General features: G+C 41.0%; 1 protein-coding gene across 6 annotated transcripts in view; it reads left to right on the forward strand.

Annotated features, from left to right (window-relative positions):
• Nucleotides 1-18,069, forward strand: part of eya4 (EYA transcriptional coactivator and phosphatase 4) — a 44,589-nt gene that overhangs the window by 23,830 nt on the left and 2,690 nt on the right. For 3 of the 6 annotated variants that reach the window (XM_046060444.1, XM_046060445.1, XM_046060447.1), the window contains 15 exons: nt 2,160-2,281; nt 5,278-5,361; nt 5,887-5,964; nt 6,644-6,710; nt 6,875-7,017; nt 7,606-7,749; nt 7,974-8,056; nt 9,117-9,291; nt 10,445-10,581; nt 10,806-10,889; nt 13,924-14,013; nt 14,556-14,614; nt 14,923-15,083; nt 15,756-15,870; nt 16,091-16,212. In XM_046060444.1, the coding sequence (XP_045916400.1) occupies nt 2,160-2,281; nt 5,278-5,361; nt 5,887-5,964; nt 6,644-6,710; nt 6,875-7,017; nt 7,606-7,749; nt 7,974-8,056; nt 9,117-9,291; nt 10,445-10,581; nt 10,806-10,889; nt 13,924-14,013; nt 14,556-14,614; nt 14,923-15,083; nt 15,756-15,870; nt 16,091-16,212 (1,664 nt within the window). The remainder of the gene's footprint in view (nt 1-2,159; nt 2,282-5,277; nt 5,362-5,886; nt 5,965-6,643; nt 6,711-6,874; nt 7,018-7,605; nt 7,750-7,973; nt 8,057-9,116; nt 9,292-10,444; nt 10,582-10,805; nt 10,890-13,923; nt 14,014-14,555; nt 14,615-14,922; nt 15,084-15,755; nt 15,871-16,090; nt 16,213-18,069) is intronic. The other 3 variants (XM_046060448.1, XM_046060449.1, XM_046060446.1) reach the window with 2 other exon arrangements.

Raw genomic sequence — 18,069 nt, forward strand, 5'->3', positions numbered from 1 at the left:
TGTGTGTGTGTGTGTGTGTGTGTCCTAGTTCTCTGGTCATGGTGCAGAGAGGTGAGGTTTCACTGCAGTTGCAAGCTGTGATGAGGTCATCAATACTTTGCCAAGACCTCAGTCAGACACACACTCGCGCGCACACACACACACACAGAGGAAAAGATATACTGATCCAAATAAAGGACAAGGGAACATGCTGTACACACAGTCATTTATTTAGAGCTGAACTGTCAGTTAATTAGTCAATTGACAGGAAAATAATTTGCAACTATTTATCAACTACAATTTTTTTAAACCAATTTTTTTGGGGGATCTAGCTTCTCAAATGAGAGGATTCGCTGCTTTTCTTTGTCATCTTTCAATATCTTTTGGTTTGGAGAAAACAAGACATTTAAAGAGGTCACTGTGAGCTCCGGGAAGTTGTGATGCCTGGCTGGCTTTCACGCACTAAAAGATTAATCAACTCATTAAAAAATTATAGGAGGTGAATCAAATATAAAAACAAACGTTAGTTGCCGGCCCTAAAACTGTTTATTTTACATAACACACTATACATTGTACTTTGCACTGAGATGCAGCATAGTTTTTGAATGACCAGACATAATGTGAAAACCAGAAAAGAGTTTATGAAACACCAACTCCTGCCATCGCCTCCCGAGAGGAGCGAAACAGAGGGGAAAAGGGGGGAAAAAAAGGACAAGGAGGGGAGACCGAATCATTTCCTGCCGTTGACAGACAAAAGAAAAGGATGGATGAAGAGTGTTGAAGCACACATGAGAGAGAAAGAGAGAGAAAAGTGAAAAAGCACCATAATCTGTGATAGTTCTTAGCTGTTACTGCCATGTAGAGCAGAGATATTTTAGGCTTTTGTTTAGAGTTGGGGCTTGGCTCAATATCTCATCCACCACTGAGCGTTGATGTTAAAACGGTGATCACTGTTTTTAGTTCCAAATGTACAGAAGAGCAGAATGGATGTTTAGCTGTAAATAGAAAAAAATTAAGAGTTGACAGAGAGAGTTGACTTAGAGTGTTTATCTTTCGTACGTTCTGTCTTTTGCACCCTTAAGCTGCATCTTTCTCATCTGCTGAAAGCTTTATGTTTATACCTGTCAGTCTGGCTGTGGGTTGCAGTCATGTGTGGCGATGCTATCTGCCCATAGCATTGAGATGGCCTTCTTCCAGACCGCGCACACAGATGTACCGTACACACTCTCTTTTAGTACACGCACATGCACACACAGAGTGGTGGAACAGCAGCCCGCATTTGTTTAATTCTCCCTCCATCTCTGTCATTTCTCACTTTGATGTCTCACACAAAAGCGCAAGTGTGACCAACCTGCGGGCAGCGTGAGTCAGGCCTCTCAGTCACACTCACACACACACACACACACACACACACACACACACACACACACACGTTCATATGAGGCACTGTCCACACACACACTGACTCAACATTAAACTATGACATGTCAAAGTGTGCGTTTGTGGCGGCACTGTTGAAGAGTCATAAGCAAGTGTTTTATGTTGCTTTTCGTACTTGTGCATACATGAACATTTATTAAAAACTTATACCTCTCACCTGGGGTTATGGACCACAGTATAGCCACAGTAACAACTAATAGGGATCCAAATAGACGAAAACACTGATATTTTATATGTACGGCAGACTTCTACTCCACCATAAATATGCATCTTCATTCTGTTAACCCTCCACACACACACACACACACACACACACACACACACACACACACACACACACTACTATTACCACCTTGTGTGCTGGTTTGTCACATCCATGCATGTGGAACACATTGTAAAACTAAAACATGTTGGCAGGCTGTGGGTTTGTATTGGAGCCCAGAAGTACACACACAGAAACACACACTCTATAAAAGAGCCAGCAGGCCCGCAGACAATGTCTAACGCCTCTGAACACATGCTCATGTAAGCTAACTGGTACGAAGAAGCATGAAGTTTATGACTGTATGCGAGTGTGTGGTTTCTGTGTGGTATGTCATTGAATGTGTTCAGTGAGATCTTAACATAATATATAAAGGCGGGAGATTCCCAGCTGTGAGAGCATATTGCTGTTGATCTGTTATTCATTCAAAAATTGCAGTTCGTCTCATTTCTCTCCCCCTCCCTCCTTCCTCCTGTAGGTCTATGGAAATGCAGGACCTAGCCAGTCCTCATAACCGTGTGGGAGGTGGAGATTCGACGGGCTCCAAGCTAGACAAGAACAACCTTGGCAGCCCCTCCATCACCACCAATGGAACAGGAGGTGAGAAGGCAGAACGTGCTTGGTGCTGCAGTAATGAATAGGCAGTTGTGTCTATGTACAAAGAGTAGAAATAATTGTTTTTACCCTGATTTTTTTTTTTTTATCATGGTGTCTTTTAGGTCAATTCTATTTCCTAATCCTAAAATTGCGCACATCCAACTTGAAAGAATAGTTTAACATTTTGGGAAATGTAATTATTAACTTTAGATGTTAAATGAAGAAACATGAAATAAACATGAATCTCCAGCCACTAGCCAATTAGGTTAGAATAGCACAAAGACTGTAAACAGCGGAAAACAGCTAGCTTGTCTCTGTCCAAATGTAAAAAAAAAAGCTAAGCTAACAGGCTGCTGACTGGAGCTTCATAATTACCATACAGGCAGGAGAGTGGTATCGATCTTCTCATCTAACTCTTGGCAACAAAGCAAATTAGCGTATTTCCCAAAATGTCAAATGGTTATTATTATTATTCCTTCTAGTGCTACGTGTTTTCATCTGAAATGAAGGCGAGTAAAAGAGTGAATGATCTCTTTGAAGTCAGGACATCAGTCATTATGAAAACCCACTGTTCAGACTACACGTGGACACATCATATAAGCATCTCATTTCTTAAACTAAATAAGAATATATTTCAAGTCTAAGCACCTGTACTGTAAAATGCTGTTTGTTGTTTGTTTGGAGGAGATGCACTTAAAAATTTTTTTAATGAGATCTAGCTCTTGCTAGGTAGGTTGACTGTGTGTATTGTAAATCGCTTTAGGCCAAGTGTAGAAAGAAATGAAATGAAATCTATTGCAAAATCATCAGTCAGGAAGATTTTCATCATGCAGAGATAAGTACTTTTTGAGGAATTTATAGATGGAAGGAGACGTGCACATGCAAACGCGCGCATAGACAACGCGCACACACACACCCCATGCTGGCATGAGGACTTGAGTAAACCACTGGAGAATGTGTGTAAACACACAGTGAAGCACTTCTGCGCTCCTCCGCTAACCGCTTGGCAAAGTAAGAGTGTGTGTGTGTGCGTGCGTGTGTGCGTGCGTGCGTGCGTGCGTGCGTGCGTGCGTGCTTGACTGTATATGAGTGCAAGCCCAAAATCCCACTGGAAACTATTTCCTCTACAAGAGCATTAAAGCATCACCGCTCTTTTAGATGTCAACACCAGCGAGCTCAGTCTTTCTTCCCCCTTTCTTTTTCTTCTTTTTCTTTTCCTCTGTCCATATGTCTTCTCATCTTTTACTTCTTTCACCCTTGATCTCCCCTCTCTCGTTTTCTGTCCCCTGCAATCATTTTTGACAGAGTAGTTTGATGTAGCAACACTGCATGTAAGTGCTTTTGTTGAGGGCGATCCTTTGATCTATTGCTGATTTAACAGGCAATGGAAACCACTTTTAATAGTAATGTAATGGAAAAAGTGAGATACAGCATTTTAGTCAACATGATGTGTCAACACATGGAGTCACAGAAATAGCCGTGCTCAGAGTGGACTTAACAGCAAACTCAGACCATATTAGAGCACATTAAATCATTTTTGATGAGCTCACAGTTAATGGTTTAAGCAGACAGAGCTGGGACTACACGCTGACAGCCAAAACAAACTACATACCCAACATTCCCCTCACCTGACATCAGCTAGGGCTCGGGCCCACGGGCCATCTCTATAGCAACTCGTTTGTCTTCATCAGGGCTTGTCTGATGGGTTGTATTGCTCCCCAAGGGGATTAATAATGTTGTCCTGTATTAAATGGAGTTCTCAGATGGCTCTCTGATGATGAGTTTTAATCATGTTCAGAGAGAAGGAAGAAAAGTAATTGAAAAACATCACGTAGGATGTTAAGGTGGTTAAAAAGCGTGCTTCTCTTCTCTCTAAAATTGGGGATTTAAGCTTTTTTGCTGTGTTGAGAGAAAAGAAAGAATTGATATCGCTCTCATATCTCTGTTAAAGCCACTACAATCATTATTTTTCATATGAACCATGGCTCACATGACTACTTGAGAAAGGCGAAAGGTATCACTCATTGTGACTAATTTGCAGATAATACGACGATGACGGAGCATTTCTGCGTCTTTCTGCCCATTGAATTGGTTTTACGGCCCACAACTTTCCTGTTTTTTTTTCACTCTCATCAGCACAGTTTCCAGCCTGAGCAGGCAGCTGTTTTCAGTAAAAAAGCTCTTAAACCCCACTGTTCTACCTGCCCAGCACCAAATCACAGACAGACAAAGTTGGCGAATTGCTGGTAAACATAACGGAGCATTTACCAGCTAAAGAGCCATATAATTCCCCCAGGAGTTGGAAGAGAGCAAACAGAGCTAAAAGCAGAGTGAATATTGGACTAACATTTATCGGGGGCTAGAAATATGTCATCAAATGAATGATGATGTTGCTTGTATACTTAACAAAGTCTGCCATTTCAACGTCATATCGTACCTATATGTTGTGTTTCCAGCTTTTTTGTCCACTGCTGCCAATTGGTGAAAAAAATATTTATTGCAGGTTTAAATATTAAGCTAACGCCAAGAGACAATTTGCTTTAGCTTAGCATAAAGACTGGAAACAGGGTGAACAGCTAACCTGGCTACGTCCAAATTTACCAGCACCTCACAATTAACACAGTATAACACGATGGTTTAATCTGAAAAAAAAAACAAAGTGAAAAAGGAATAAGGTTTTACTATTTTTGGGCCAAAATGACTTCCTGTAGTCTTTGCTGGCTGTCTGGAATTCTCATGGGGATGATGTGTGATAAGCTTCAGAGGTGCTGCCAGGCCGACGTTTGACCTTTTGGATAGAGCTGTGCAGTTTTGATGCTAAGCTAAGATAAACATCTCCAGGCTCTAGCCTCATATTTACCATAAAGACATGAGAGTGGAGTTGACCCTCTGGTGTAACTCTCAGCATAAACTATTTCTTTAAAAATACCTTTTACAGTATGGCGTCTGGTTCTCAGTGCGTCGCATCCTCACCACCTTCCCACCTTGCACCCCTTTAGGTGAAAACATGACAGTTCTAAACACGGCTGATTGGCTGTTGGGCTGCAGCAGCCCGCCCCCTGCGCCGGGCTCCAAGGACTATGGTACAGAGGTGCATGTGTGTGAATCCAAGGCCAGAAGTTATACATTATTACCTTAAATGCAAAAGGAATGGATTTCTATAGCTTAGGCTGGTCCTGGATGTGATGTTTTTTTGTGCCAGAATTGCAGTGATTTTCATTTGCTGTGCAGTGTTCCCTGCTCTTTGGATCCCATTGTGAGTTTATCACAGCGTGTGTGGAGTTGTTACATATCTGCAGGGTTCTCACCAGTCAACAAATTTATAAAAAAGTAGGGGAATTTGATGAATTTGCTGGGGAAGTGAGCAAATGTCAGGGGATTTTGCCAAAGAAACCCGACGTTGTTTTGACTTGGATATAGAAAGTAATTTAAAAGCTGTAGAATTATATATAAATTATAGTGGGAACCCTGCACACAGCATTTGCTCCCACACTGGAACTGCATGGTAGTTTCCTGCTATTTACTTAGTAAGGTTTTCTTTGTGTGTGTTTGTGATTGTACTGCCTTACTGGCCTACTCTAACACTGATCTTTTCCATCTTCCTTAAGTGAAAACAGAGCCCATGAACAACAGCGATACAGTCACTACGACAGGCGACACAGTATTGGATACATACGCAGGCTCAGGTAACACATGCATCTGCCCACAGACATGCACTCATGTACAATTTTCTCATCTAGAAGAAAAATAAAACAAACTCCCATGTCTCCATGCTAGTCAGCTCTGTTTTCTTAGATGCACACAAAAACACAATCATCCGTTTCAGCTCAGTGGTAGGCCCGCTGAAAGCTTTAATCCCATGAAGTATTGCCTGTCCTTGGATTGCGTCATCAAAGGCTGGCAGGGGGATGAGAGAGAGGGAGAGACATTTTTACACTTGCCTTTTTTTAGACTCGCACACGACCCCATACTCCTTCGCGCCACAAAACACACACACACACACACGAATACACAAAACCATTAAGCAACGCACACAGTGAGGGTTTAGAATCAGCGGGGTGTTTGTCAGTATTGAGTTCTGACATCTCAATGACCACAAACAGACATTGTGTTTTACTATGAGGCCCGCTGTAAGGGTTTCATGGACTATGGTGCTCTCTAAAGGGGGGGACTTGGCTTCTCTCCATTCAAAATGCTTCAAATTATGTTTACTGGAACAGCATTTCAAGTCAGACAAGCCAGAGGCCTTGAATTGTGCTGTTCAGCAGTGGTTTTGTTAAATGTGAAAGGAAACAGAAGATTTGAGTTGACACCATTCATAACCAAGCGTCGCCTTGTTGTTTTTGATTATTGTGCTGTTTTTAGTAATCACCAGCAGCGGGTACAGCCCTCGTTCAGCCCACCAGTACTCCCCTCCCTTGTACCCATCAAAGTAAGTCTGATTTTTTACACAACAGAAGCTGCTTTCTAAGAATCCTTCTCAGCATAGTTTCTCCTGTATTACTAAAAAAACAGCTACTAAATATTCAGTCATACAACTTCAGTCATTTTCACCCTTATTGTCCTTTTCTCACCTGTCATTCCTTTCCTGTCCAGGCCCTACCCTCACATTCTCTCCACACCGGCAGCCCCTCCCATGCCGACATACGCCGGTCAGCCTCAGTTCAGCAGCATGCAGCAGTCGACCGTCTACACGGCTTACTCCCAAACAGGACAGGCATACGGACTGTCCACCTATGGTATTAATAAACACACACTTACAAAGACAGATTAACTAACACATTTAAGCAGGGGCTTATTGTGTAGCCCACCCTAAGAAGTGTGAGAAGTAGAAGAAGTAAAAAAAAAAAACAGAACGAACCTTAGTGGGATAGTTTTAGAGAGGAGAACATTTTTTTTGTGTGATTATACATGGGCAAAACCACAGAATCCAAATTAAGTTATAGGAAAAAGAAAAGAAGTGCACATTAGATTACGTTTTCTCTAGTTTTTTGATTGGATGACTGGCATGATTGGCTATATAATTAGTGAGCAAACAAATCTTGTACTCAGAAGGCCTAAAGATGTCATTTAAACATACTGAAAACATACTGAAGAAAAGTAAAAGCTGACAAGAAAGTTAAGAAATATTTCCTCACTAAAAGTCATGACATAGTGAGATACCAAAGAAACCAAAGGGTGACGTACTGTAAGTGTAACTTAGTGCAAGTTAAGCCAGAACAACAACAGAATTTAAACATTGATGATAGCCTAAAATATGTACTTACAACAAAACAAACATATGCAAAGACAGTGTGATAATTTGCCCATTTTTTTTCTTGCGACAGACCTCGGTGTGATGCTGCCGGGCATTAAGACAGAGAGCGGCCTCGCTCAGAGTCAGTCTCCTCTGCAGACAGGTCTCAGCTATAGCCCTGGCTTCACCACACCCCAGCCCGGACAGACTGCATATTCACCCTATCAGATGCCAGGTCAGTCCATCAAACACCTCAGTTTAATAACATAATCACACATTCTTTTCCTGTTAAAAAAATAGGCAAATATTCTCAGTATTTTAGATTATTGCTGAAAATAGGTGACAAAAATAATCTTGCCTTTTCAACGTGCTATGACACTGAACACAGTTTAAGTGTGTAAAACTTTTCTGTGTCCATTTTTCTTCTCTTTCTAATTCTCTGCTTCTTTTTCTCCCAAGGTTCCAGTTTCACTCCTTCCTCAGGCCTCTACGCCACCAACAACTCAGTGTCCAACCCCGCCAACTACACTGCCACTCAGCAGGTACCTCAGTGTCTATATATTGAACCTGGACTGCTGCTACAGTCCAGCTGAAAGTTAGCTTAAGTAACATGCATTTCCCCAGGCCAATAAGAAAACCCATTTCCTAAGGGAGTTCTTGCCAGAGCAGATCAACCATGCTACTTGTTTGCTCTGAGTGGTTGTCAATGTAATTTGCCTCATTATGAAGTCTCAAATTAAAGATGAGGATATTGTATGGCACAGTTGTGATAGCATTTGAGACCAGAAGCGGTTTTACAGTCACGCTCCCACACAACTTTCCTCGTTGAGGGCCGCCTCAAGAAATAAAATCTAATTACACTGTGACCTTGCAACAGGGGCAAACTTTGGAGAGAAACAGACAATTAGTCTTTGTGAAAGAGTGTTTTGTTCTGAATATTTCTCTATGTCCATATGATGAATTGTACTGCGGTAGTAAAATGCTTAAAGGGGGATTTTAATGTCCCAGTATGATAGATGTAACTGTTTACAGGAAGAAAGTCAAGGTTTGGCTTGTGGGGGTGGATTAAGGGGAACATAGTGTGTGTATGTGTGTATGAGTTTAACAGAAAAAGAGAAAGCAAGCAAGACAAGGAAAGTGAGAGAGAGACTGATAGAAAGCAAGTCTGTGTGTATATAGTATGTGTGAATATGTACACACATTGCTGACTACACACCAACTGTGTGTGTGTGTGTGTGTGTGTGTGTGTGTGTGTGTGTGTGTGTGCGGTGTGCGTGCGTGGGCATTCATGTGGTGTGCTCTCCAGTTTATAAGGACTTGTAGAGATGGACGTAGTGACAGGTTTAGAGAGCTGACTCATAAAAGTGCCCATCTCCACCGGGTCAGTAAAAAGCAGCAACACAAGGTTTTAATTGTTTTGGATATATAAAACACAGAATGGAGGGAATAAAAGATTAGTGAAATAAGAGGAAACACTTGTAAAATCTTCAAAAGTCAGTCTGATAATTTCCAGAAATTTTCCATTTTTTCCCTTCCTGTTTTTGGTCTTTTTGTCTGTGTTCTTTGTCTTTGTGTGCTCATATTTCATGTTATTCTCTGCAGGATTATCCCTCATATACGACGTTTGGCCAAAACCAGTATGCCCAGTATTATTCCCCCTCCAATTATGGGACTTATATGACCTCCAACAGCTTGGATGGCACAGGCTCCACGGCAGCCTACCAACTGCAAGACCCGGCCCCTGCCATGACTGGACAGGCTGCTGAACTTCACCCAGGTTTGTATTAAAAAGGAAACACACCAGCCTAATCAACAACACTCCACCACACTTCTAACTTCAAAAATATGCAAACAAATGTCAGATTTCTTTTTTTTTACTGCTCTTTAATACTGGTTCCATAATCTTGTTTCCAGTAGAAAAATACCACAGTTTGGGTATCCAAGTTCAAAACCCTCTTTAAGCCATGATGAAGCACAGGAAGTACCTTCAGACTGTAGCCATAGCTACCTGGCATCACACTTGCTAATTGGAGAATCAGCTTGTGTTTACATTAGCCTCAGAGACTTTGATTAGAGTGAATTTATGTTAAATACAGCACTTTTATAGGCAAGTCAAAGAAAAGAGAGGAGAAGACAAAATAAGAACGAGCAGAAATATGGCTTGGAATTCAATTTTCTGTTTCTTTTTTTTTCACATTTTTCTTTGGTTTATCTTGGCTGTAATTCATGAAGCCTGATTAAAGGAGCTTATCATTTTTTCCTGTCACTGGCACTTTTCCTCTGGCTGCTTTTCTCACTATTTCTCTTCTCAGTTGGTATCTGGGTTTTTTTTGTCGCTCACATGCTCTTTGTGTCTTTATCCACCCCCTCTCTCTGTCTTTCGCTCTCTCCCTGATTGAGACATAACAATATGAGGGCCGAAGCTTAGAGTCTGGTTCTAGTTACCACACAGCAGTGGGAGCATATGGCATTAGAAGGGTGTGTGTGTCTGTGCGCACAAGAATGTGTGTGCGCTCCTGTATGGTCCTGCAGAATTTTGTATGTACAGTATCTTTGAAAGAAGCATCACATTACCTAGTTTTTCAAATTTATTGCACAGTTCCATCCTTCCCCTCCTCCGTTAAATCCTTACATTTCATGTTATCATGAATCAGTCAGAATACCAGTGGTAATTTTGTTTAGGTTCTTTCATAGTCTTTTCTGTTGTGCCAATTATCTTGAATTATTAAACCTGACAAGATGGCTTATTACTGTACAAAGTCTGAGTTATTGCTTTTCCTGAAGTGGATACAACTCCAGAACACCTGTGGGATCAGCTCAAACTAAGTCATTACTGTTGCTTTAATGCAGCGAATATAGTTTGGGATCGCTTGTGCAGTTATTGTGAATATAAAATACTTAGCCCTGTCTTTGTTTGCATACACTCTCAGGGGACTTTGATACAGTGCAGAGCCCCACCACGCCCATCAAAGAGCTGGATGACCGAGCCTGCCGGAGCGGGGGGTCCAAGACTCGGGGAAGGGGCCGCAAGAACAATCCCTCCCCTCCCCCTGATAGTGACCTAGAGGTAAGGGACCAAAAAAACCCCACTGACAGGTCACATATAATACTGACTGAATATTCCATTTGAATCTCAATGGATATGTGGTATTCCCTTTGAAGTCTCAAAATACAACAGAGGAGAGGATGATAGAGAGCAGGACCACCCATGTCACTGTCCAGTTGAGCATGAATGCACATATGGGCTAAAAACATGACGCGTCTCTCATTGTCTTACTTTTTTTTCACCAGAGGGTGTTTGTGTGGGACCTGGACGAGACAATCATTGTCTTCCACTCTCTGCTCACAGGCTCCTACGCACAGAAATATGGCAAGGTGAGATTGTCACGTTGCCTACACTGGTTGTCTGTTTATTGTGTTTTAATTCCTTTACCCGTCCTGTACTGTCAGTCATCCATCCATTTTCTTTCTGTCTGCCAAAGTGGAATCCCAGGTTGCAGCTGGGACAACACGGGTCCGATTTTGTTTAAATGAAGGGTGATTGATCTTCATACTTTGCTCCACCTTTTTAGAAATTACCGCAATTGGCCAAACGCTGGATATATAACTGTAGCATCAACCTCTCAATAAGCCTTACAAGTATTCCTGCAGCGAGGCCTCTGTGGACTATTTTGCCCCGGGCTTGGCCTATCAGGCTACATAGAGGCTACCTTGCCCTCTGATTGGTGGAGGTTGTTGGGACTGTACTTGGCCTGTCAGGAAGAGGTGCAAGATTTTCCACCTCCTGGTTATGTTTTCTATATTGATTGAGTTAATACAGTCCTAAAAGTTAATAATTTCCTAAGAAGTTGCTACAATTGAATATCAGTAAAAAATAAGGCAGTAAAGAAAAATGTAGTATTTAGTAAAGATGCAAATACAAGATTATCTACCAATGAAACTGAATGTTAGTTCAAGTAGGGAAAGTGCATTGATGATATAGTAATGCAACTAGAATCAAAAAAATTTGTTTTAATCAATTCCTTCGACCCCCACACCAATGAAACTAAACCCATGCCCTTACTTTGACAGGACTTGTTCATCTGTAAATTTTACTTTTTTTATTCCAGTCTTTAATTAAATGCAACTGACAACGAGTACACCATTTGGGGGGGAAAAAAACTCACTTTTCCTTAGTGTATTCCTAATATTACATCAACCACTTCAGGAATATTATGGTCATTTTATGATGATGACCATGTGCATAAATAAATGTACTACATATTAAGAATACATTTAAAAGCCATTCATAATTGTTCATGCTTACATTAGTTTAATCATAATTCAACATGCTTATTTCTTACTCGAACTGATGTTTATTCCAATCTTCATTGTGAACTTGTTTGGTGGTCTTGCCTTCTCACATAACGGCTACACTGTTTATAGTTCCCTTTATTTGAATAGTTCTTGGCTCTGATCTGGGATCATCATATGTGGCCAAGGCTACAGATTTTTATTGGGTGATGTCGTTTCCTGTGGGCACCAGAGTAGCCACCAGCCTGCCTCTAGCCCGCGGGCTTTGCATCCCACTCTGCAGCCTGCAGATTCCGTTCTGATATTCTTGTTTGGCAGTGAAACAAAAGCTGGCACCGCGCACACGTATCATTTGGAGCCAGCAATAGGAGCCCAGGCGTTTTACAGATAGGGTTTATGGGCACTGATGTACTTCCTAGTTGCTCTGTAGTTGTGGAATTTAATGTTTGGCAATTTGGATTTAATGGATATAAGAAAGGCCCTGGTGAGTTGTAAATTGCTGTGTCTGTGTGTGTGTGTGTGTATGAGAAAGAGAACACATGCGGCCTTGTGGTTAATTCTGCTTGGTTTGAATTGTTTTTCTGCTACAGAAATACTGAAAAGGATAAAATCACAATTTAAGTCTTGGCTTGAGTAGAGAAAGCTGTGCATTTCTCCTGATTTGGTAAAGAATAATGAATGCAATGTTGTCAACCTCTCAAATTAGATTTTATCTAGTCTCTGATATGTCATGTTTGGTGATAAAGCACAAACTAGCATTCACATGAAAAAAGCTAAGCTACGTGTCAGAATATTTGCCTTAAAATAATTTTTAGAGCAATTTTTTCACCTCATTTGCTGCTGCTGCCCTCGAGAAATATAGTGGCAGCTGTATCTGTTCACACCTCGCCCAAAATAGTGTTTATATTGTTGACATAGCAACCACAAGGCCTAAGTACCCTTCTCACACAGGCATTGAGGCTATATGTGCTCTAAATGTTTCACTTTTTAGCGAACATATACACATCTTTTTTCACACAGATGCACACTCGTCACACTCCTCATTTCACAATACACCAGTTATTATAACCAGCGATAATGTTCACATCATCATGAAGTGTTGAGTTTCCAGCACCAGCGGAGGTGGAGAGTGGGATTGTTTCAGGCTAGCCTTGCCAGGCCAAAGTAATATTTGCAATTCTCTGTGATTGATTGAACTTGTCTGGCAAAATATTACAAAAAAAGCCACCTCAGCCTTTCTGGAGCCCAGCGCACGGCCAAGTGCTCAAAGGCAATTTACACATCTCAGCTGTGAGTGTTTCGACAAACACACACACACACTGATGTACTTTACTCTCTTTTGGCAGGCAGCCAACATAATCATTACCTGAGAGGCAAACTCAAGTGCCTCTTGTCTCTGTGATTGACAAGGAAGCAGGAAAAGAAATACAGACAATTGCTGCGATTACTATTAGCAGCTGTTAAGTTTTGGAGAACTCTACACACCATGTCTCTCAACTTTATGGAGTACTCACTCTCTGCTTTTTTGCACTATCTCTCTCTCACCCTCTCTCTGTGTGCCTCACTTTCACTCTCCTTTCATGTTAGTTTCTTTCTATTCTGGTCGCTTGACGGCGTCAGCGAATCGCTCGGCAAGCTGTCGTCCCTTGCTGACCTATCACAGATGATGGTTTTTGCAGCTGAGCCCCGGGCTGGCAGGGCAGACTGCGTTCTCCCAAACACTCACACATACACACACACACACACACACACACAAACCATTCACATACCACATGCACTCCACAGTGTCTCCCTTTGAGGGTACCTACCCTCCGCAATACACACATGAAGACACACTCTCTTCCTCTCAGCCCCCCCCCCGCCAAGCATGAGGAATGTTGATGGGACAGAACAAGTGCAACCTGTCTGTCAGCATCTGCTGTGATGACTGGAGCAAACCAACTCTACATGTGGGGGGTGGGGGGCAGATTTGTGATTTGGGAAGAAGTAGGGGGTGTGGAAAAACTTAAATAAAGGACAGGAGGACATAATGTCACTGGGAGAGAGTAATGGCAACAATTTGTCTTCATGGTGATTTCGTGATTATAATTACGACGTTACCTTCCCTTTCCATTAGGACCCTCCTATGGCAGTAACGTTGGGTCTGAGGATGGAAGAGATGATCTTCAACTTGGCCGACACACACTTATTCTTTAATGACCTGGAGGTGAGACACGGATATCAGATTGACACACATATTTGACATTGTCAAGGGCATGTTGAAATGAGCTTTTCTTGCACAGTGTTCAAATTTTGCGCAAAGCGCAACATTAAGCACTTTAAAGTTTTTTGGTTTTTTTTAAGCCAGGCTGTCATTCAATTAAATACCGCCCTCTAGTGGTGTAAAATGATGCGACACACCACTCGCTGTAGATGTTGCACAACTCTCAGTATGTTTGTTTTTTTTAACCGTTGGCTAATACATTTATACATTGGCAACCACAATATGCAATATATGTACTGTTGTTTTTGACAGTTTTTGTCACAATAAACTTTCTAGTTACTATTTATGTTGTTGCATTTAGTACCCTATCTTCATTTGATTATATAATAGAACTTCATAATGCATGTAGTATTTTTGTAATAAAAGAATTAATAAAAATTAAGTTTCTTGCTACTACAGCATGCTGTAGTAGTAGTAACACTTGAATTTCCCTGCATGGGACCAATAAAATGTATCTTATTTTTGTGTTATTTGTGTGTTTACAGGAGTGTGATCAGGTACATATTGATGATGTATCATCAGATGACAATGGCCAGGACTTAAGGTGAGAATTTTACATTTCACAATTTTGTTTATACAATGTTAAGAGTTGACCTATTCATTTGTTGTTTTTCATAGGCAATGAATTCACAAATGACAATATTTAGTAAGTTAATAATGAATTTGACTAATAATTTCATTAAAAAAAATACAATAAAATGTGTATATTTTATTTTAAAGCAATGAATTGAATTCTTATAAATACATATTGGCAATTCTGTTTATAATACTGAATAATAAAAATAACCATTTAATCTTTTTTGGTCTACCAGAGCAGATTTTTCAAATAAAACATATCATTATTATTGACAGTACTTACAGTTTTGCAACTGATGGCTTCCATGCAGCTGCAACCAGCGCCAACCTGTGCCTGGCTACGGGTGTCCGCGGCGGGGTCGACTGGATGAGGAAACTGGCCTTCCGCTACCGACGAGTCAAAGAGTTGTATAGCTCGTACAAAAACAATGTGGGGGGTAAGCCAATCTGACGGGAGTCTGCTGGACACCAGGGACAGATAAGAGGGTGATACAGGAGGGGAGGTGTTGGTTAGTTGAAGCTGTAAATAATCTACCAGAACTGCATGGGTGTGAAATGAGATTAAAGTTCTGCTACAGGTCCTGTTAATGTTTTCCTTAAACCTCTTGATGGCACTATGCCAATTTTCAGAGTATAATAGTTACAAAATACTAATGTTAAGGTGATGTTATAGCTGAAAACTGAGTTTTAGGAAACTTTTTCTAAAGACATTTATGAAACTATTATTTAAAGACAAAAAGAGATTAATCCTGGAATTGGAAGCCATATCTATCTATCCATCCATCCATCCATCCATCCATAATTATTCTGAAACACATTTTAGACCTCTCCATTGAGGTCCCTGTTGTCCCAGCTTTGCACAATATACAGTACAGCCAAATAAAAGTCATTAAACTATTAAGCACACGTTCAGTGTGTGAGGATAGACGACACCAACACCAAAGCCAATATGTGATGTTTCATTAAAGGTTGACATAAGAATGACTACATATGGGTCTAACTCTATTTTACTTTGCTTATGGCTTCTAAGTTTTTCCTTTACCATTCCTTCTTTTTATCCATGCATGTGTGAGGATTTACTGAAGTCTTCTGCTGCTGCTATGTTTCAGGTCTGCTGGGTCCTGCTAAAAGAGATGCCTGGCTGCAGCTCAGAGCAGAGGTGGAGGCTCTGACCGACTCCTGGCTCACCCACGCACTCAAGTCCCTCTCCATCATCAGCTCCAGGTGCCACTTTAGCTTATTCTTTCTCTCACAGCGACTGTGTTTGTACTCCTACTCCTCCCCTCCGTTAATGAACAAGGTCAAGATTTAGAGCGTGGGAACCAACTCATATTCACCATAAAGGACATTCATTCATGATCTGTTCATTCCTCTATCGATCCATTCATCTGTCCTTTCACCCGCCTCTACATAATATGGCCCACCCTCTGTTTGTGTCCCACAGGAGTAACTGTGTAAATGTGATGGTGACCACAACGCAGCTCATACCAGCGCTGGCTAAAGTTCTCTTATATAGTCTGGGATCTGTTTTTCCTATTGAGAACATTTACAGTGCAACAAAAATAGGTAAGCGGCAAACACTCATGCACGCACACACACTTTCTAAACAATAATTTCATATTGATGGAAGTAATAGAATGTGGAGTGGAAGTAATTAAATAGCAATTGACTATATATATTTGACTATTTTAACAGTTCAAAGGTTCACATGTACTTTGTTGGTTATCCATTATTTGGATGTTTTTTCATCTACTCCATATGTTATTGATATCCTGTTATATAAAACGTATTGCTTTAGTTGGGCTCAGGTTCATGGAACATTTGGTTGGGAATGTTTCAGTTACGTTTTATTTTACACATACTGTGAGCATGTGTGTGTGTGAGATGGGGATGGGGGGGGGAATAAGAAAAAGTGAGTGAACCCAATCCACATTAAATCTCTTTTAAAGGAAAACAGATCATGCTGGTTTAGATTTGTCCAAAAACAAACACACACACGCACCTTGAGCAAAAAGTACATCAAAAACTATGAAGCAGCAGGAGAATATCCAGTGAAGATTTTGAAATTAAATTAATAAATAAAATAACTACACAGCTTGTACATAATACACATACATAATACAGGGATTACTTGTAACATCGGATAGTTATAACCTATGTGCAGTGAATATTACAAACCCAAGTCAAATGAATATTTTTGTATTTTAAATTTAATAAGTTATAGTTAAATTGTGATATTTCAACCTAAAATGACATTAACTTGTAATTAAAAACTGGGAGTAATGTAGCTGTATGTATGCTACTGCATCAGACCACATACATCTCCTGACTGAAATGATTTTCCTACATCGAGCGTCTTTTTATTATACTACTTCTTTATTTTAATTCAACAAGATGACCAGTCATTTCACTAATAACACTTTTACTCATAGGGATGCTCTACAACACTGAGCTCTGTTAAGATATTTTTACAGCGAGGGTGTAGATTCTATGTAAAGAAAGGACCTCCAGACCACTGGCCCACCCGCACAGGTGTTGCCGCCCGTTTAGATCTAAACGAAATTCTGTCACAAAGTTTGGTGACGTCATGTGATTCAATCATAGCTCCACCCAGTTTGTACCTGAGCATCAGTGTAATTAGCCAGATTAATTGAAAGCACCTGTGTGGGGGCGTTTTGGGTCTTTAACATGCCATGTTTAATCCCAGACTTATTCTCCAGCTCTCACTGACCTGAGCAACATTTTATCCGTCCTCACCTCACATGATCCGGTTCTTTCCTTGAACAACTCTGACACTCGTGGGATCTTCCAGGCCGGACGCCCGTGTGCTGAACGGACTCCATTACCCTGAACCTCAGCTGGTTACGCCAATGTACCGCAGCTGCGGCCAACACTAAATTATATTCAACCGTACATAAATCTGTACAAAAGAAAACAAAACAACTTGGATTAGAGAGGGGTGGAGAGCCAAAACATTTAGGAAAGAACTCAAAGCCAAGTGTGTGTGTGTGTGTGTGTGTGTGTGTGTGTGTGTGTGTGTGTGTGTGTGTGTGTGTGTGTGTGTGTGTGTGTGTGTGTGTGTGTGTGTGCTCAATGTTACACCCAGTTCAACCCCACGGTGCCTTGATTCAAATGGACGTAGCAATGCGGTAACCATGAAACCGCCTGAGGTTTCAGGTCAGATGCCATCTCCCATGGACCCCTGGATACATGACTTTGCACATGGAGTTACTCTACATTCAATTAGCGTTACGTATGTTGTGCCGGGAAAAAGGCCAAAGGTTAATACGGGGTGTGGCTTCTGACATCGCTCACAAGAAAAAATGTGCTCTTCGAGTTGTTTTGGCAACCGTGTTGATTATATTTATCTGAAGTGAAATTACCTCCTGGGATGCACCATGTGGGTGGGAGTCAGGATCAGTC

This window comes from Micropterus dolomieu, linkage group LG10, assembly GCF_021292245.1.
Source record: "Micropterus dolomieu isolate WLL.071019.BEF.003 ecotype Adirondacks linkage group LG10, ASM2129224v1, whole genome shotgun sequence".
In the NCBI taxonomy this organism is placed as follows: Eukaryota; Metazoa; Chordata; class Actinopteri; order Centrarchiformes; family Centrarchidae; genus Micropterus; species Micropterus dolomieu.